General features: G+C 35.1%; 1 protein-coding gene across 1 annotated transcript in view; it reads left to right on the forward strand.

Moving 5' to 3' along the window:
* The window catches only part of JAK2 (Janus kinase 2), a 100,593-nt gene that overhangs the window by 17,089 nt on the left and 62,159 nt on the right, over nucleotides 1-21,345 (forward strand). Inside the window, exons 3-4 of the mRNA XM_012652875.1 lie at nucleotides 6,817-7,067; nucleotides 15,687-15,810. Coding sequence (XP_012508329.1) covers nucleotides 6,842-7,067; nucleotides 15,687-15,810 — 350 coding nt within the window. The 5' untranslated portion in view covers nucleotides 6,817-6,841. The remainder of the gene's footprint in view (nucleotides 1-6,816; nucleotides 7,068-15,686; nucleotides 15,811-21,345) is intronic.

Here is a 21,345-nt window from a genome sequence, read left to right on the forward strand (position 1 = left end):
CTTAAGGTTGCTTTGGCTATACGAGGTCTTCTCTGGTTCCATACAAAGCATAGAATTATTTTTTCTAGATCTGCAAAAAATAATTTGGTATTTTAATAAAGATTGCATTGAAACTGTAGATCATTTTGAGTAGTATAGACATTTTAACAGTGTTGATTCTGCCAATCCATGAGCATGGTATGGTTTTCCATCTGTTTATGTCCTCTGCTATTTTCTTCCTCAGTGTTTCATAGTCCTCCCTGTAGAAGTCTTTCACCTCTTTAGTTAAATATATTCCTAGATATTTTATTGTCTTTGTTGCTATTGTGAAGGATACTGAGTTTTTAATTTGGTTCTCAGTTTGACTATTGTTGGTGTATATGAATGCTACTGATTTTTGTATATTGCTTTTGTAACTTGAGACTTTGTTGAATTTGTTTATCAATTCCGGTAGTCTCATGGCAGAATCTTTGGGGTTTTCTAGATATAAGATCCTATCATCAGCACAGAGTGATAGTTTGGCCTATTTTGCTCCCATTTGGATGCCTTTGATTTCCTTCTCTTGTCTGATTGCTCTGGCTAGGACTTCCAGCATTGTGTTGAATAGAAGTGGTGATACAGGGCAACTTTGTCTGGTTCCAGTTCAAAGTGGGAATGCTTTCAATTTTTCTCCATTCGGTATGATGTTGTCTGTGGGTTTGTCATATATGGCTTTTATCATTTTGAGGTAAATCCCATCTATGCCTATTTTGTTAAGCATTCTTATCATAAAAGGGTACTGAATTTTGTCAAATGCTTTTTCTTTCTATTGAGACGATCATATTGTCTTTGTTTTTGCTCCTATTTATGTGATGAATTACATTTATAGATTTGCATATATCGAACTATCCCTGCATCTCTGGGATGAAGCCCACTTGGTCATGATGTATTATTTTTTTGATAAGCACCTGAATTTGGTTTGCTAGTGTTTTATTGAGAATTTTTGCATCTATACTCATAAGGGGTATTGGTTTATAGTTTTCTATTTTTGTTGAGTCCTCTCCTGGTTTTGGTATCGGGGTGATGTTGTATTCGTAAAACATGTTGGGGAGGATTCCTTCCTTCTCGATGTTGTGGAATAATTTCTGCAGGATAGGCATCAGTTCTTTTTAGATCTGGTAAAATTCAGATGTGAAACCATGTAGTCTAGGACTTTTTTTTTTAGAAAGGTTTTTTTGTTTACTTTTGAGTTGTTAGAGTTCCTTGTACATTCTGGATAGTCCCTTGTTGGATGAAGAATTTGTAAATATTTTCTCCCATTCAACAGGTCGTCTCTTTACTCTGTTGGTTGTTTCCTTGGCTGTGCAGAAGGTTTTTAGTTTAATATAGTCCCATTTTTGTAAGTTTTTTTTTTGTTGTTGTTGCCTGTCCTTTTGAGGTCTTAGACATGAAATCTTTGCCTAGATGCATGTCCTGAAGTGTTTTCTCTGTGTCTTCTTCCAGTAGTTTATAGTTTTGGTCGTAGTCTTTAATCTATCTTGAGTTGATTTTTTTTATTTGGTGAGAGATAGAGGCTCATTTTCATTCTTCTGCATATGGATATCCAGTTTTCACAATACCATTTATTGAAGAGATATCTTTTCCCCAGTGTGTGTTCTTGGTACCTATGTCAAAAATCAGTTGGCTGTAATTATGTGGATTTATTTCTGGGTTCTCTATTCTGTTCCATTGGTCTATGGGTCTGTGTTTTATACTAACACCATACTGTTTTGGTTACTATAATCTCATAATAGATTTTCAAGACAGGTAATGTGATCCCTTCAGCTTTGTTCTTTTTGCTCAGAATTGCTTTGGCTATTTGGCCTCTTTTTTGTTTCCATATGAAGTTTAGGATTGTTTTTTCCATTTCTGTGAAAAATGACATTGGTATTTTGATAGGGATTGCATTGAATCTGTAGATTTCTTTGGGTAATATGGTCTTTTCAACCATCTTAATTCTTCTAACATGACCAGGGGATGTCTTTCCATTTTATTTTGTCCTCTTCAGTTTTTTTCATCAGTATTTTACAGTTTTCCTTATAGTGTTCTTTCACCTCCTTGGTTAAATTTATTTCTAGGTATTTTATTTTTCATGTAGCTATTATAAATTGGCTTCCCTTTTTGATTTCTTTCTCAGCTAGTTCATTATTGCTGTATAGAATCACTACTGATTTTGTATGTTGATTTTGTATCCTGATTTTATCAGTTCTAAGTGTTTTTTGATGGATTCTTTAGGTTTCTCTAAATATAACTACATGTCATCAGCAAAGAGGGATAATTTGACTTCCTCTTTTCCAGTTTGGTTGTCTTTTCTTTCTTTCTCTTGCCTTGATTGCTCTGGTTAGGACTTCCAGTATTACTTTAAATAGGAGTGGTGAAAGTGGGCATCCTTGTCTTGTTCCACTTCTTAGTGGAAAGGTTTTCAGCTTTTCCCATTCTCTATGATGTTAGCCGTGGGTTTGTCATATATGGTCTTTATTATGTTGACATATGCCTAGTTTGTTGAGACTTTTTATCATGAACAACTATTAAATTTTATCAATTGCCTTTTTTGTGTCTATTGAAATGATCATATGGTTTTTGTCCTTGATTCTGTTGATGTAATGTGTCAAATTTATTGTGTGCATATGTTGAACCATTCTTATATCCCTGGGATAAATCCCACTTTATCATGGTGTATTATCTTTTTGATGTGCTGTTGGATTTCGTTAGGTAGCATTTTGTTGAGGATTTTTGTGTCTATGTTCATCAGGGATATTGGCCTGTAGTTTTCTCATTTGTTGTGTGCTTGTCTGTGATACCAAGGTAATGCCTTATTGAATGAATTAGGGAGAATTCATTCCTCTTTGATTTTTTGGAATAATTTCAGGGGGTTTGGTATTCTTTTTTGTATGTTTGGTAGAATTCAGCTGTGAATCCTGTCCTGGGCTTTTCTTTGTCAGGAGGCTTTTTATTGCTGATTAAATTCCAGTACTCGTTATTAGTCTGTTCAGATTTTCTATTTCTTTTTGATTCAATCTAGGTAGGTTGTATGTGTCCAGTAATTTATCTGTTCCTCTAAGCTTTCCAGTTTGTTAATGTGTAGTTTTCTATAATAGTCTCTGATGATCTTTTTTATGTCTGTGGTATTAGTTGTTATGACTCCTTTTTCATTTCTGATTTTATTTATTTCGTTTTTCTCTTTCTTCTCTTTTCTTGGGTAGGCTAGCTAGCTGTCTTTTCAAAAACCAACTTTTCATTTTCTAGATCCTTTGTGTTTTTTTTAGTCTCTGTTTTGTTTACTTGTGCTATGATATTTATTATTTCTTTCCTTCTACTAATTTTGGGTTTGGTTCTCGCATTTTTAGTTCCTTAAGGTGTATTATTAGATTGTTTATTTGAAATCTTTCTACTGTTTTGATGTGGGCATTTATTGGTATAAACTTCCCTCTAAACCCTTTGGTATCCCAAAGGTTTTGGTATGTTGTTTTTATTTTCATTTGTTTCAAGAATTTTTTTTTATTTCTTCCAAGATGTCATTCAGGAACATCTTGTCTAATTTCTCTGTATTTGTACAGTTTCCAAAGTTCCTGTTATGGATTTCTAATTTTTTTCCATTGTTGTCTCAGAAAGTATTATACTCGATATGATTTTCAATTTTTAAAAATTTTTGAGACTCGTTTTGTGTCCTAACATATGGTCTGTCCTAGAAAATGTTCTGTGTGTTGATGAGAAGAATGTGTTTCTGTAGCTATTGTATGAAATGTTCTGTAAATGTCTATTAGGTCCATTTGGTCTGAAGTACAGGTTAAATCCAATGTTTCTTTGTTAATTTTCTATCTGGATCATCTGCCTAATGCTGATAGTGGGGTGTTGAATTCCCCAAGTATTATTGTATTGGATCTTGTCTCTTCCTTTAGGTCTAGTAATATTTGCTTTATATATCTGGGTGCTCCAGTATTGGGTGCATAAATGTTTAGAATTGTTATATCCTCTTGCTCAATTGATCATTTTTTCATTATATAATGACCTCCTTTGTCTCTTTTTAATGTTTCTGACTTAAAGTCTATTTTATCTGATACAAGTATAGCTAGTCTTGCTTGCTTTCGGTTTCCATTTGCATGGAATATCTTTTTCCATCCCTTTACTTTTAGTCTATAAGTGTTTTTATAGGTGAGGTGAGTTTCTTGTAGGCAACATATAGATGGGTCATTTTTTTTATCCATTCAGCCATCAGCCAGTCTATATCTTTTAAGTGGAAAGTTGAATCCATTTACATTCAAGGTTATTAGTGATGTGTGAGAACTTATGCCTGTCATTTCATTAATTGATTTCTCAGTGTTTTATGTATTCTTTTTTCCTTTCTTTCTCTCTTATTATTTAACATTGTGGTTTGGTGGGTTTTTTGTAGTGGTGACATTTGAGTCCTTTTTCTTCCTTGGTTGTATTTTTGCTCTGCCAGTGGGATTTATACTTTTGTGTGTTTTCATGGTGGTTGATATCATCCTTTCACTTCCAGGTGCAGGACTCCCTTAAGCATTTCTTGCAGGGCTTGTATAGTGGTGGTAAGTTCTCTCAACTTTTGCTTATCTGGGAAAGACTGTTTCTCCTTCATTTACAAAGCATTACTTTGCTGGATATAGTATCCTTGACTGCATTTTTTTTTTCTTTCAGCACTTTGAATATATCATCATCTCATTGTCTCCTGGCATTTAAGATTTCTGTTGAGAAATTCACTATTTGTCTGATAGAGATTCCCTTATAAGTGACTAGACGCTTTTACTGTTTTTGGAATTCTCTTTTTGTCTTTGACTTTTGATAGTTTGACTATAATATGCCATGGACAATACCTTTTTGAGTTGTATCTATTTGGAGATCTGAGCTTCCTGTCTCTGGATGTTTAAATCTCTTGCTAGATGTGGGAGGCATTCAGCTATTATTTTGTTAAATAGGTTTTCTGTCTCTTTAGTTTTTTCTTTGCCATTTGAGATGCTGAAAATGTGAATATTTGGTTGCTTTATGGTGTTCCATATGTCATATAGGCTTTGTTCATTTTTTATTATTCTTTTTTCTTTATTTTTGTCTGATGTAGTTATTTAAAAAGACGTGTCTTCCAGTTGTGAAGCTTCTTTCTTCTGCTTGATCTAGTCTATTGTTGAGGCTATCTGATTTATATTACTCTAGACATGTTTCATGCATATGTAAATCTGTACTCACATATTTAATAAATGCATTCATGCTATTCTGTAATCTGATATTTTTATTCAAAATATATTTTAGATAGCTTTCCATGACAGCACATTTGGATCGTTTTCATGGCTGTAGTGTATTCCATTGTATGAATGTACCGTGATCTAACTAACTTCTAATTTATGAATGTTTAAGTTATTCCCAATGTTTCGATGCCCCTGGTGTATGTGTATAATTATTTCTAATGAATAAATTCCTGAAAGAAGAAAAAAAAAAGACTTCAAGTTGTGAAATTCTTTCTTCTGCTTGATCAAGTCTGTTGTTGAGGCTTTCAAATGTGTTTTTTGTTTCATTCAATGAATTCTTTGCTTTCAGGTCCCTCAGTGGTACATGTGGACACTGGTTGTGGTGTGCAGGGGCAGGATGAAACTCAGGCTGCTGGAGGAATGCTTGGGTGATAGTGGCAGTGGCTGCATTGTGGCCCTGCTGCTGGGGAGGGTAGGGTTGCTTTCAGTGGGAACAGCCATAGGCAGGCCGCTGGGGAGTATGTGCTTTGGCTCCAGGTGGTGGCTGTGGGTGGGGGAGCCTATCCTCAGGGCACTTGTGAGTGTGTGCAGCCCCACTACTGGGACTAGCGGGGTCATTGCCAGCGGCTCACGCTTTGGCTTGAGGGGCAGCAGCCAGCAGTAGCAGTGGCTGCGGGCAGAGGGAGCCTGTGCTCAGGATGTGTTCATGTGCATGGCATCCTCTCTGCTGGTGGTAGTAGGGTCACTGCCAATGGCTTGCATTTTGTCCCTGGCGACAGCAGTCAGCAGCAGTGGTGGTTTGGGCAGTGGTGTCACTGGGGCTTCAGGGATGTGGAGATGCGAAGCCTGTTGGGCCTTGGAGCAGGACACAGTCTTGGGAGGGCTGGACTCTCAAAATGGTGCCGTGCTATAGCTAGATGCTTAGGACTTGGAGAATGTGTGGGACACAGCATGAGCTCTCTCATTAGCAATACCATCATGTGTTCCCCAGGTAGCTCCCTGTGCTAGTCTCAGTTCCCGCAAGGGTCAAGGGGCTCTCCTGTGGCTAGGAATACAGGAGTCTGTGGTGGGAATGTGGACCACTGGGGAGCTCTTTCTTTTTCCTCCACATTGGGGAGCCTCTCTATGCTCCCAGCCAATCCCAGCTGAACAGGCTACCTAGCTTCCTTCTCCTTTTTTGCTTTTGGTGTTTCTTGTCACTTCTCTGTTGAATTCCAGCATTCTCTTGTAGATGATCTATTTGAAGTACAGTTATCTACTTGCTGTTTTGGTGGTTCTTTGTGGAGGAGGCACGCATTAGATGCCTCAAGTCAGCCATCTTGAAGCTCCCTCCTTGAGATCTCTTCTGTTGTCTGTAACTGAGTTTAATGTTTGTTTGTTTTGTTAGTGTTACATATTTATATCATGCTTCCTCAGTGAGCTTGTTAACTGAAGTTTTATGATCCTTTTCCCCGGGAAGTTTATAATTGTGTTTTCTTGCACTGTGCTTTGTATGTAATAGTATACAATATTTATTCAGTTAATAGATTTGACAGAGTCATTGCTGTCAAGAAAAATTCTTTATATATGAAGGATACCTTATCAATATTATTTTAATTTGTAACTTTATTATGTTCTCTTACAGGCAAATGTTCTGAAAAAGACTCTGCATGGGAATGGCTTGCCTTACAGTGACAGAAATGGAAGGAACATCCACGTCTTCTGTACATCAAAATGGTGATATTTCTGGAAATGCCAATTCTGTGAAGGAAATAGATCCAGTCCTTCAGGTGTATCTTTACCATTCCCCTGGGAAAGCTGAGGGAGATTACCTGAAGTTTCCAACTGGGGAGTATGTTGCAGAAGAAATTTGTATTGCTGCTTCTAAAGCTTGTGGTAAGTGTTAAAAAACAGCATTTTTCTTCTTGTTCATGGATCACTGCTTTAATTATGCAACTATAATAATACATAAATGTATAATTATTATTTTTTGGATTTTTTTAATGCTTGTATGACTGGCAGGTATGTTTTTACATGCATTAAAAATGAAAACATCAGCTAGGCTTGGTGGCTTATGACTGTAATCCTAGTACTTTGGGAGGCCAAGTTAGTAGGATCATTTAGGCCAGGAGTTCGAGACCAGTCTGAGCAAGAGTGAGACCCCCATCTCTATAAAATACAGAAAAATTAGCCAGGAACAGTAGTGTATGCCTGTAGTCCCACCTACTTGGAAGGCTCAGGCAGGAGGATCACTTGAGCCCAGGAGTTCGAGGTTTGTAGTTAACTATGATGATGCAACTGCACTCTAGCCCGGGTGACAGAGCAAGACCCTGTCTCAGCACATACAGACACACAAAGAAGGCGTCACCAGAGTAGAATTTAAGGTGACTCTTCCTTGGATGAGGTATCGAAACAAATTGAAGCCTATAAATGTTTGCTGAGTACTCTTTATAAAACCATATAATGTGGCTAAAGAATCTGATCATGGGATATCTCATGATATAAGGTAATATCAAAGCAGCATAAAAGCAAAGTGTCAATGTGTCGAAATATGTATTAAAGTTCTTGTTTAAATATTTTATAGCTATGGTTGACAAATCATTATTTTCTTCTAGTTAGCTTCTGAAGACCTATATGAATCTTCGCTCATGTATACATTTTTCTTGTTTCTTTGGTGTATCTTGAAATCATTTTTATTCTTGAGACCTGATTATATTATCTCCCTGTAGTCTACTCAAAATTATGGGCCGTAGAACTCTTTCTGAGGAGCTGACACATTTTACTGGAATCACGAGGTTACTGTAGGACCTATTATCATAATATCTAATTTTTTAACGTTCTTTTAATAGATTAATTTTTGTTTTGTTTTGAAGAATAGTAGTGTGATTTTATTTGTAGCAGTAATTCAAATGTTTATCATAGTATTGATAAGAATATGCTATGTCATCAATTTATCCTGTCTTATTGAACATTGTAGATGAGGTTAGCTGATTAGTATAGGTCAGAATAGCCTTAAATGTAAGTTAGAGATGATTTTCATAAATCCAGTGTTGGGAGATAGGATATGAAAATATGGTAAAGCTCATTAATACTAATAGGAAGATGACTAGTTTAAATTAGTAAGCAGTATACATTTATTTAAATAAATATGCTTCTATTATTTTGAGAATAATTCTTAAATTAATAGCAAATGGTTCCCGTGAGTGAGTTTTATACTAAATCGAAATGACTAATTTGTAAGTAGCAAACCTATAACAGCAATTTTCTTAAGATTAGTTGATAAATAATTTAGGTTAAATTCTTTTGCAAGTTTTAGTTTTTATTAAGTTTATATCACTAAATCATTATATATTTTCTACAAGTGTCTCTTGTAGATTCTTATGAAATGTATATTTTGTTTTTTAAAAGTAATTTTTAGTTCGGTGAACCCAGGTACAGGTTTCTTAGAATATCTGCAATACCGTTGACTATCTTATATTTGTTTTTTTTCAGAGTCCCTATAGAAATTCTGCCTGTATAAAAGAGTACTGCACATACCCATAATTTCTTTCTATTGTAAATAAAGTTAAATTGCATTTGAAAATGCCTTGATAGAATATAGTTTTCAAGAAGCTACAAATCCTAAATGACATCTCTAAAACTATTATGATTTGAATTTCAAAGTAACTGTATTCCTGACTTAAAGTACAATCATACCTCAGTATCCGTGGGGAATTGGTTCTATTTAGGCTGGTGCAAAAGTAATTATGGTTTTGGACCATGAATTTTAAATCATTAAACTAGGCTCAAACACATACTTATTAATCAAAATGGAAACCATTACAATCAATACATTTTTGCCACCAAGAAATAAGTTTGTTTATTCCTGTAGCTTAAAAATCTGTACTTCGGGATTCAATGAACTCTTGGAAAGCATTTTCTGCCTCCTGCTGGTTGTGGAAGTGTTTTCCCTGTAAAAAGTTGTCAGGATGCTTGAAGAAGTGGTAATTGGTTGGCAAGAGGTGGGTTAGCATGAATATGGCGGATGAAGCAAAACTTCATAGCCCAATTTGTTCAACCCTTGAAGCGTTGGTTGTGCGACACATGATCGGGCACTGCTGTGGAGAATTGGGGCCTTTCTGGTAACTAATGCTGGCTGCAGGCATTGAGTTTTTAGTGTGTCTCATCTATTTGCTGAGCATACTTCTCAGATATAATGGTTTTGCCAGGATTCAGAGAACTGTGGTGGATCACCAAACAGTGACCATGACCTTTTTTTGGTGCGAGTTTAGCTTTGGGAAATGCTTTGGAGCTCCTTCTTGGTCCAACCACTGAGCTGGTGGTTGTATAAAATCCACTTTTTTTTTTTTTTTGAGACAGTCTGGCTCTGTTGCCCAGGCTAGAGTGCCGTGGCATCAGCCTAGCTCACAGCAACCTCAGACTCCTGGGCTCAAGCGATCCTCCTGCCTCAGCCTCCCGAGTAGCTGGGACTACAGGCATGCGCCACCATGCCCGGCTAATTTTTTCTATATATATATTTTTTTAGTTGTCCAGATCATTTCTTTTCTATTTTTTAGTAGAGACGGGGTCTTGCTCTTGCTCAGGCTGGTCTCGAACTCCTGACCTTAAGCGATCCACCCGCCTTGGCCTCCCAGAGTGCTAGGATTACAGGCGTGAGCCACTGTGCCGGCCCAAAATCCACTTTTTGTTGCATGTCACAATCTGATCAAGAAATGGTTTATTGTTCTTACGTACAAGAAAGGAAGACAACACTTCAAAACAATGATTTTTTTGATTTTCGTCAGCTCACGAGGCACCCACTTAAGGAAATTTTTTACCTTTCCCATTTGCTTCAAATGCCCAATGACCATAGAATGGTCAAGGTTGAGTTCTTTGGCAACTTCTCATGCAGTTGTAAGAGGATCAGCTTTGATGATTGTTCTCAGTTGGTCGTTGTCAACTTCCGGTGGCTGGCCACTGCGCTCCTCATCTTCAAGGCTCTTGTCTCCTTTGCAAAACTTCTTGAACCAGCACTGCACCGTACGTTCATTAGCAGTTCCTGGGCCATATGCGTTGTTGATGTTGTGAGTTGTCTCCGCTGCTTTATGACACCTTTTGAACTCGAATAAGAAAATCACTTGAATTTGCTTTTTGTCTAACATCAGTCTAAAATAAATATAAAATAAACAGCAAGTAATAAAGTCATTAGCAAAAAACCATAAAGTTGGAAATGTGCATTAAAATGGTGTATAACATAACCACATTTATTTAAGAATGTATTCCAATAACAAATGGCAAATTTAAACAATGGTAAAAGCGCAATTACTTTTGCGCCAAACTAATGTTAATAGCACCTCCAGTGGAAACCAAAATCCTAGGATATACAAATTCCTTATATAAAATGGCATAGTAATAGTTAGCTCTCTGTATCTGTGGGTTCCACATCCATGGATACAGAGGGCCAACTGTAGTTCAAAATTTTTTTTAAAACCTTCAAATTTTATATTTCATTTTAATATCAATTTTTAACTCAGCCCTTATTAAGACCTGATTGAATGCTCTACTAGCCTGTTCAGTAGCTTGATAATTTGTTACGTAACAAATGCTGGAAGTGAGCGACAAAGCATAGAGCACATGAAGTTTAGCCATCATCTTTTCACATGTTATCTGTAGCATTTTTAATTTGAGAGGGCAAGTGAAAACGGATAAGCTGTGAAACAAAATTTGCCATTGTAGTTGTTCTTTCTTTTCAGTAATGTTAGAGTTGTAGTTCCATTAAATAGTGAGTGGGAGGCTGGAAAAGTTGAAGCAATGTGAAAAGAAAAGAAATGAATAATTGGAGGTGTAAAGCTAGTTTACAGAGATTTTTCAGGCATTAAGCCTCCTTTTGTCTTTGTTGAGTCTTTTTTCTTTTTTTTCTTTCTCGTCTGAGAAAAAGTTAAGGGTCAGTTCAGTAGATTGCTCTGTACTTTTCTTGTAGTTTGTTTTAGGAAGAGCAAGTTGCTTCCCTTTTTCATTTTTGAGACCCCTCCAGCTACTAAGAGCTACTGATGATAGAGCTGTTAAAAATCATGGATATGAAGACTACATAATAACAGAAAAATGCTTTTAATGTTATATTTTTAAAAATTTAAAAATTTTAAGTACTCTATGGAAATAATGCATTAAACTAAACAAATTCCTGCTTTGTTTTGTTTTACAAACTGGAAGGAAATGTAGTATATCTAAACATTAGTAGTCCTGATGCCATTACCACACTGTGTAATTGTAGCTTGGTAGCAAGTTTTGAAATCAGAAAGTTGCTTTGTCTATATTGGCTATTCTCTGGTTCCATACAAACTGTAGAATTATTTTTTCTAGATCTGCGAAAAATGATGTTGGTATTTTAATAGGGATTACATTGAATCTGTAGATCATTTTGGGTAGTATAGACATTTTTAACCATGTTGATTCTATTTATCCATGAACATGGTATGATTTTCCATCTGTTTATGTCCTCTGCTATTTCCTTCCTCAGTGTTTCATAACTAAGGAGGTCTTTCACCTCCTTAGTTAAATGTATTCCTATGCATTTTATTGTCTTTGTTGCTATTGTGAAAGGTATTGAGTCTTTGATTTGGTTCTCAGTTTGACTGTTGACGTATATGAATGCTACTGATTTGTGTACATTGACTTTTTAACCTGAGACTTTGTTGAATTTACTTATCAATTCTAGTAGTCTCTTGGCAGAATCTTTGGGGTTTTTTAGATATAAAATTGTACCATCAGCAAAGAGCAATAATTTGACCTCTTCTGCCCTCATTTGGATGAGGAGGCATCAGTTTACTAGACTTCAAGCTATACTACAAGGCTATAGTAACCGAGATAGCTTGGTACTGGCACAAGGACAGAGACATAGACCAATAGAACAGGACTGAGAACCCAGATATAAAACCATCCTCATATAGCCATCTGATCTTTGGCAAAGCAGACAAAAACATACACTGGGAAAAAGAATCCCTATTCAATAAATGGTGCTGGGAAAATTGGTTAGCCACATGTAGAAGATTGAAATGGGATCTGCACCTTTCACCACTCACAAACATCAACTCACGATGGATAACAGACTTAAACTAAGGCATGAAACCATAAGAATTCTAGAGGAAAATGTTGGAAAAACTCATATAGACATTGGCCTAGGGAAAGAGTTTATGAAGAAGACCCCCAAAAACAATCACATATCAACAAAAATAAATAAATGGGACCTGATCAAATTAAAAAGCTTCTGCACAGCCAAGGAAACTGTCATTAGAGCAAATAGACAACCTACAGAGTGGGAAAAAATATTTGCATGCTATACATCCAATAAAGGGCTGATAACTAGAATCTATATAGAACTCAGGAAAATCAGCAAGAAAAAAACAACCCCATTAAAAAGTGAGCAAAGGACAGGAACAGAAGCTTTTCAAAAGAAGATAGATAATGGCCAACAAACATATAAAAAAATGCTCAACATCTCTAATCATCAGGGAAACACAAATCAAAACCACAATAAGATATCGTTTAACTCCAGTGAGAATAGCTTTTATCAAAAAGTCCCAAACAACAAATGTTGGTGTAGATGTAGAGAGATAGGAACGCTCATACGTTGCTGGTGGGACTGCAAACTAGTACAACCTCTATGGAAAGTAGTATGGAGATACCTCAAAGAGCTAAAAGTAGAACTAACATTTGATCCAGCAATCCCATTATTGGGCATTTACCCAAAGGAAAAAAGGACATTCTATAAAAAAGACATCTGCACTAGAAGGTTTATAGCAGCACAGTTCACAATTGCAAAGATGTGGAGACAACCTAAGTGCCCATCAATACATGAGTGGATTAATAAAATGTCGTACATGTATACCATAGAGTACTACTCAGCCACAAAAACAATGGTGAACTAACACCTCTTGTATTTTCCTGGATGGTGCTACAGCCCATTCTACTAAGTATCACAAGAATGGAAAAACAAGCACTACATGTATTCACCATCAAATTGGTACTAATTGATCAACACTTACGTGCACATATGGTAGGAACATTCACTGGGTATTGGGCAGGTGGGAGGGGGGAAGAGGGGAATAGGTGTCTTTATACCTAATGGGTGAGGTGCACACTGTCTGGGGGATGGGCACGCATATAGCTCTGACTCAGGCGGTGCAAAGGCAATATATGTAACCTAAACGTTTGTACCCCCGTAACATTCTGAAATTTAAAAAAATAATAAAGTACTTACCAGTGTACTCACCACTCAACTTTTCAAATGTATATTTTTGCCATTTTACTTCAGATGCTTCTCTAATGTATTATTGTGGTAAACTACGTTAATAGATTTTTCTAATGTAGCCATCTCTGCTATTTTAAGATAAATCAACTTTGTTGTAATTTTTTAAAAGAAATAGCTTGATTTAGTTTGCTAGTATTTAGTTTAGGATTTTTGCATCTATATTGGTAAACCAGAGTACCCTTTTATGATATCTTTGGTTTTGGTATCATGGTCAAACTAAACTCACAAAATATGTCAATTTCTCTGTTCGCTCTTTTCCTCTGCTCTATAATAATATCCTTAAGATAGAATTGTCTTTCATGTTTGGTTGAATTCACATATAAATCTCATCTGGGCCTGATGGCAGTTTTTCTTTTCTTCTTTCTTACTCCTTCTTTCTTTCTTCTCCATTTTTTTCAGTGGATAGAGTCTGTTTCTTTAATGGTTACAGTATTATTAAAAGTTTTTGTTCTTTAATCTTTTTAAAGTTATATTTATCCAAGAATTGTCCATCTGTCTCCATTTTCAAATTTATTGGCATAATATTGTTCTGGTACTTTTTGTCTTCATAACCTATCATTATGCTTTTTAAAAGTTCTTAGTGTTTATCTGTGCCTCTTTTTTTCTGTCAGACTTGACAAAGGCTTGTTAGACATTGCAAAAAATCATCTTTTGTCGATTCCCTTTATTGACTCTTTATCATGTCCTTTTTTCAACTTTCTTTGGGATTACTCTGTTGTTTTCTAATGTATTATGTTAGACACTTAGATCATTGTCTGTGATTTTCTAATATAAGCAGGTAGAGCTACAATTTTCCCTCGAGTCTCATTTTAGTTGTATTCCACAATTTTTAATACATGATATTGATAATCATTTATTATAAATGCTTTTTAATTTCCATTATAATTTTTTGTTTGACCTCTGAGATATCTGGAAGCATTTGTAAATAAAAGAATGAATGCAAGTATATTTACACCTAATGGGTACGGTGCGCACCGTCTGGGGTATGGACACGCTTCAAGCTCTGACTTGGGCATGACAAGGCAGTATGTGTAGCCTAAACATTTGTTCCCCCATAATATGCTGAAATTAAAAAAAGGTTGCTACTGAATAATGTTTTTATATATAATTTACTGAAATTATTACACATCTATACGTAGACATTTGTGTTAATAATTTAAATGCAGAATTTAAGTCTTTATTGTCAGTGTACTGTTTGTATCATTTCTGTCTGTGGTAGAAAAGAGTGAAAACATCACTAGAATGAAAATACTTTTATTTTTTGTGAGACTTATGTTTTTAGATATATAGGATTTAAAAATTTTTTTTACATATTCATTTCTGATTTAATTGATATGTGGTTAGAGAACATGGTATATAATTATTTTCTGGCATTTCTGTGGAGACTTGTTTTGAGTTCACATGATGGTTGTATATATTTGTGTGTGTGTATATGTGTTTTCATATATTCATATATATGAATGTTCTATATGTGCTTGAAAATGATATGTATTATTTAGTTGTGTGGCTTAGGTGTTCTATAGGTTTTTTGGTTCAGTGGCCTTCAACATTTTGTTAATATACCTCCTAAAATATCTTTTAAAAATCATAAACCCTTGCATATTTTTAGTTGACATTTCAAATTTTTCTTTGTAAATTTAAATAGTGCATAGGATGTAATTTTAGTTATTGTGTAAAACTTGACATTTTAAAATAAAACTGTTCCGTTGTTCCTTTAACGATAGCCAATCACATACATATTTTAGTGATTTAATACCTTCAGTATTAGTTAAAACACACCCACACGTGAATAATTACAATAATAACATCAAAGATCACTGATCTCAGATCACCATAACAGGTGTAATAATAATGAATAAGTTTGAAATATTTTGAGAATTTTAAAATGTGACTCAGAGACAGGAGGTAAGCATATGCCATTGGAAAAATGGTACCAAGAGATTTGCTCAATGCAGTGTTGCCACAAACGTTCAATTTGGAAAAAGCACAGTATCTGCGAAGCACAGTAAGATAAAGTTCAATAAAATGAATTATGCCTATATAAAAATATTTGATTAAGAATTCAGTTGCAAGTGATACTGTATCAAAACATTTCGAATACTACTGCATTTTGTGCTGACTTTAAGAGTTGTTTCTTCAGACCCATTACAAATTACGGATGTTGCATAAGTGGTTTTTTTTTTTTTTTAGCCTGTCTGTAATCATTTCTTTCTCTGCTTCTTTTCTAGGTATCACACCTGTGTATCATAATATGTTTGCTTTAATGTGTGAAACAGAAAGGATCTGGTATCCACCCAACCATGTCTTCCATATAGATGAGTCAACCAGGCATAATGTACTCTACAGAATAAGGTACTTTCTCCAGTAAAGTAACTTCCTTAACGGTAGGGCAAAGTGGGAGAAATTAGTAAATATTTTTAAATTGCTAAGTACTTAATACCAGAGACCCAAACCAACCACTTAGCACTTAGTTGTCTTTGAGACTCTGTGTCTCCACTGGAGAAATTGTTCATACATTGTTGTCTAATTAGAATTCTCTGAGAATAAAGCTCTTCTGGTGGGATCCCACTTTACTGCTTATGATTATAATTAAAGAAATAAAAAAAGGATGAGAATGGCCTTTACTAACAAAATCCTAAATATTCAGAATATTGCTGATTTCCCAGGAAATTTGACATTTTGTGCAATAAAATGCAATCTCACATCCCTTTTTTATAAATAACTTTTTTTTTTAAATTGAAGTGAGGGAAAGATAAGATTTTTGCCAGAGTTTATTTACAGCCTTGAACTGTGAGTTAATTTATTTAACAATTTATGGCAATGTAAATAGTAATACTTACTTAGAGAAATCCAGAAATATCTTTCTGTTCAAAAGGATGTAACAAATAAGTTTGATCTGTGTCTCATAAATACCTAGAATTTTCCAAGCATTTATATATATTACTTAATTTCCATTACAGCTTTATGGGGTGTTATTAGTTCCACCTTAAAGTTAAAGAATCCAGTGCTTTGAGATATTACTCAAATATATCCTAGCATTCCTGAATGCTAGGAAATGGCATTCAGGGTTCAAATCTGGACCTAGTTTGCTTCATAAGCTTGCCTCTCAGTCACCTCATGTGTATGTCATTAAAGAGATAATGTATATAGAGTATTTCATATTGTGTCTGTCACTTGGTGGGCTCTCAGTTCATTTTAGTATTGCTTTGCTCTTTTTTCTTCCCCTATTCTGCACAAAAATGTGCAGTTGAATGTGTTTGAGTTTTCTGATTTTAAGGTGTAGTTTGTACTGAGTTCAAAAAATCATTTTTTATGTAATTATTAAAAAGACAGAATTAGTAAGAGTTTGGAAGTGTCCAAATAAATAATAAATATACAGAAACCCATAGCATTCTTATATTAAAGCAGCTAATTATATGATAGATAAAGAAGATTCCATTCAAAATTGCTACAATGGCCAGGTGTGGTGGCTCAAACCTATAATCCTAGCACTTTGGGAGGCTGAGGTGGGAGGATTGGTTGAGGCCAGGAGTTTGAGATCAAAATAGCTAAAAAACCCTTCACTATCCAGGAATAATCTTAAAAGGAAAAACATGAGACAGTATAGGAAAATTAGAAACTTATTTGAAAAGTATGAAGAATGAGCACTGTTAGGAAAAACGAACTCAAATTATATTTTTCCTCTACTTTCGTACCACTGCCACAGCAATCAACATGGAAGACTTCTGTGGCCACATGTTGAGGGGAGTCTTTCCACTACCAAGCAAGCAATCCGTTCTGCAGCAGACAACAACCAGGTGTCCTCCAATTCAATTCTAATACTATCTACCTGGAGATAGCATCAGATCCTATAGGTTGAGGGCTCAGTCTCTAAGACTGTCCCCACCCCTACCCCCTGACCCCCCAGCTTAGACAACAGTCTCAAGTCTGGGTTTCTAGAACTCTGACTGACTGACTTCAGGTTGGGGTTCCACCGACCCCCTCTTTGGATTGAATTAATGTACTAGAGCAGCTCACAGAACTCAGGGAAACATGTTTACTGGTTTATTATAAAGGATATTACAAAGGATACAGATGAAAAGATGCATAGGGTGAGGTATGGGGGAAGGGGCATGGAGCTTCCGTGCCCTCCCTGGGCATGCTACCCTCCAGGAACCTCCATAAGTTCAGCTTATCTGGAATCTCTTCAAACCCCGTCCTCTTGGGTCTTTTATGGAGATTTATGTTCAGATTCTTTTTGGCCTCTCTATGCCACATTCCTTCCTCCAGGGTATGGAGCAGGACCCCTTCTGAAAGGACCCACAATCAAATTAGAGTCCTGCCTTGGGTAGGTGCAGGGAGGGCAGAAGAGGTCAGAGAGAGATTCTGTTTCCTGAGGCCTGCTTCTGAGGCTTCAAGCACCCTAACATTATAATAAGTGCTGTGGGAGTTATGAGCCTGGAACTGTGGACAAAAACCTTTATCTCTTTGTCTGCCTGTCTATCTACCTGTCTTTCTGTCTGTCTATCTATCTATCTGTCTATCTATCACAAGCACATAAGACTGTGCTGGGCAGATGGAATATTATAAAGATCAATTTCTCTCACAGAGTAGGATTAGCTCTAATTCATTCAAGATCCCAACAAAGGCATTTTAGGGAACTTGACACATTATAATGTTAATTTAGAATTATTAATTAAATAAGGTAGACATGAGAAAGATGATTTATTTGGCAATTATAAAATATTTGTCCCAGGAGATAATGTCACATTATATGAAGCTACAAGATGGTATCTATTATTAAAGCCTCATAATTAAATTAACAGTCATAACAAATAAAGAGATTGATGGGGACACTATAGCTTGAAAATAGTCCTTCATACATATGTTATAGAGGCATATATGATGAAATATTTTCATGTCAACTAGGAAGGTAAAGATTGCTCAATAAATGGCAGAGGGACAACTGAGTGGGTGTTTGAGTAAAATTTTGCTTCTTACTTCACAGTGTGTATCAGAATAAATTTTAGATTGATTAAAGATTAGATTGATTTGTAAATAGAGATGTAAAAAAATCGAACCATAAAAATCTGAATTGGAATTGAACATCTATCAATTCCAAGGGAAAATACTATTAAGCTGGAAAACAATAGAAGAAATCATGTGGGAATGACTGCTATTGCTGACTGTAAAAAATTTTAAACTTCTGAAGGTTAAAATAAACTCTTAAAAGATGACGTGCGGTGGCTCACGTCTGTAATTGTAGCACTCTGAGAGGCCAAGGCGGGAGGGTTGCTTGAGGTCAGGAGTTCGAGACCAGCCTGAGCAAGAGCAAGACCTCATCTCTATTAAAACTAGAAAAAATTAGGTGAGTGTGGTGGTGCATGCCTGTAGTCCCAGCTACTCAGGAGGCTGAGGCAGAAGGATTGCTTGAGCCCAGGAGTTTGAGGTTGCTGTGAGCTAGGCTGATGCCACGGCACTCTAGCCTGGGCAACAGAGCGAGACTCTGTCTCAAAAAAAAAAAAATGAAGAAAATGAAAAGACAATCTTGAAAGATAGTTTCAACAAATCAAATAAAAGGTTAATATTCTTACGAATCTAAAGTTAAGAACACTGTATCCATTAAATAATTACTAAATGTACATTAAGTTATTTCATAAAAGAAGAACAAATAAGGCCTTTTGAAAAAATATTCAGCATCACTAATTATGAGACAGTGAATACTTCATGTGCTGAAGCAAGCAGTCTCTCATGATTCATTAGCGAATGCCAACATATTAGATAACCAAGATGAAATGGACAAAGGCCTAGAAAGATACAAACTATAAAAACTGCCAAAATAAGGAATAGAAAGTTTGAATAGATCTATAACAAGCAAAGAAATTGAATTAATAATTAAAAAAAAAAAACAACTTCCCACATAGAGAAGCCCAGTCCCAAGTGGCTTCACTGGTGAATTCTATCAAATGTTTATAGAAGAATTATTACCAGTTATTCATAAAAAATAGAAAAGAAGGGAATATTTCCCAACTTATTCTATTAGTTCAATATTACCCTGATACCAAATTCAGACAAAGATGTCCAGAAGAAAAGAAAACTACAGACTAATATCTTAAATGCTTGGGACCACAAGTGTTACAGATTTCATATTTTTTTGGATTTTGGAATATTTATGGAATACATACCAGTTGAGCATCCTTAATTCAGAAGTCTGAAATCTGAAATGCTTCAATGAACATATCCTTTGAGCATCATGTCAAAGATTTCAGATTTTGGAACATTTGGATTTCAGATTTTTGGATTAGGGATGCTCAAGTGATATATAAAAAGGATTAAATAGCATGACCTGGTGGGATTAATCCCAGTAAATACAAACTTGCTGTAACTTTCAAATCAGTCAATGTAATACACCATATTAGTAGAAAGAATAAAAGACCAAAACCACACGATCATCTCAGTGGACGCAGGAAAAGGTATTTGACAAAATCCAACATCTTATCGTGAGAAAAATACTTAGTACAATAGGAATGGCAAGAATCTTCCTCAATCTGATAAAGGGCATCTATAAAAAAATCCTGAACTAACATCATACTTAATGGTGAAAGCTGAATGCTTTCTCACTGTAATTAGGAGGAACAAGATGAGGATATCTGCTCTTACCACCTCTGTTTAATACAATATTGTAGATTCTAGCCAGGGAAATTAAGCAAGAAAAGGAAATAAAAGGCATTCAGATTGGAAAAGAAGTAAAATTATTGTTGGCTCATTGTATCTGTGGGTTTCACATCTGTGGATGTAACCAACCACAGATTGAAAATATTTGGGGGAAAAAATTTGCATTTGTATTGAATATATATAGACTTTTTCTTGTTATTATTCCTTAAACAATACGGTATAACAACTGTTTACATAGCATTTGCATTGTATTAGGCATTAGACGTAATCTAGAGATTATTGAAAGTATACAGGAGGATGTGCCTAGGTTATATGCAAATACTACACCACTTTATATCAGGAACTTGAATATTTGCAGGTGTTGGTATCTGTGGGAGGTCCTAGAACCAATCTTTCATGAATACCAAGGGATGACTGTATTTCTATTTGCAGGTGACATGGTCTTATATATAAAAAAATCTTAATAAACTATTAGAACTAATAAGTGAGCTCAGGACAGTTGCAGAAGATCAATATACAAAAGTCAGTTGTATTTCTATATCCAGGAAATGGAACAATTCAAAAATGAAACTAAGAAAACAATTCCTAAAAATACTTAGGAATAAATTTAACAAAAGTGTAAAATTTCTATACTGAGAAATATAAAATATCATTGAAAGTAATTAAAGAAACACCAAAATAAATAGAATGTTTAGAAGCCTTATTATTGTAAAGATGACAATACTCCCCAAAACATCTGAAATCTTAGCTGTCTTTACTGTAGAAATCGATAAATTAATCATAAAATTTTATATAAAAAAGGGACTTACCATAGCCAAAACAATTTTTAAAAAAAGAACAGAATTGGAAGCATTATACTTTCTAATTTTAAAGTTTACTACAAAACTACAGTACTCAAGACAATGTGATGCTGGTTGAAGGATAGATATGTAGATCAATGAAATAGAATTAACAGTCCAAATATAATTCCTCGCATTGATAATAATTGATTTTTGACAAGGCCACCAAGATAATTCATGGGGAAAGAATAGTCCTTTTAACTAGTACTGCTGGGACAATTGCTTATCTACATGTAAACTAATGAAGTTAGACTTCTACCTCATACTATATACAAAAAAGTAATTTAAAATGGATTCAGAGACCTAAATATAAGAGCTAAACTTATAAAACTCTTAGAAGAAACATAGAAGTAAATTTTTGTGCACTTAGATTAGGCAGTGAATTCTTAGATAC

The sequence above is a fragment of the Propithecus coquereli genome, unplaced genomic scaffold (genome assembly GCF_000956105.1).
Source record: "Propithecus coquereli isolate 6110/MARCELLA unplaced genomic scaffold, Pcoq_1.0 Scaffold403, whole genome shotgun sequence".
Taxonomy (NCBI): Eukaryota; Metazoa; Chordata; class Mammalia; order Primates; family Indriidae; genus Propithecus; species Propithecus coquereli.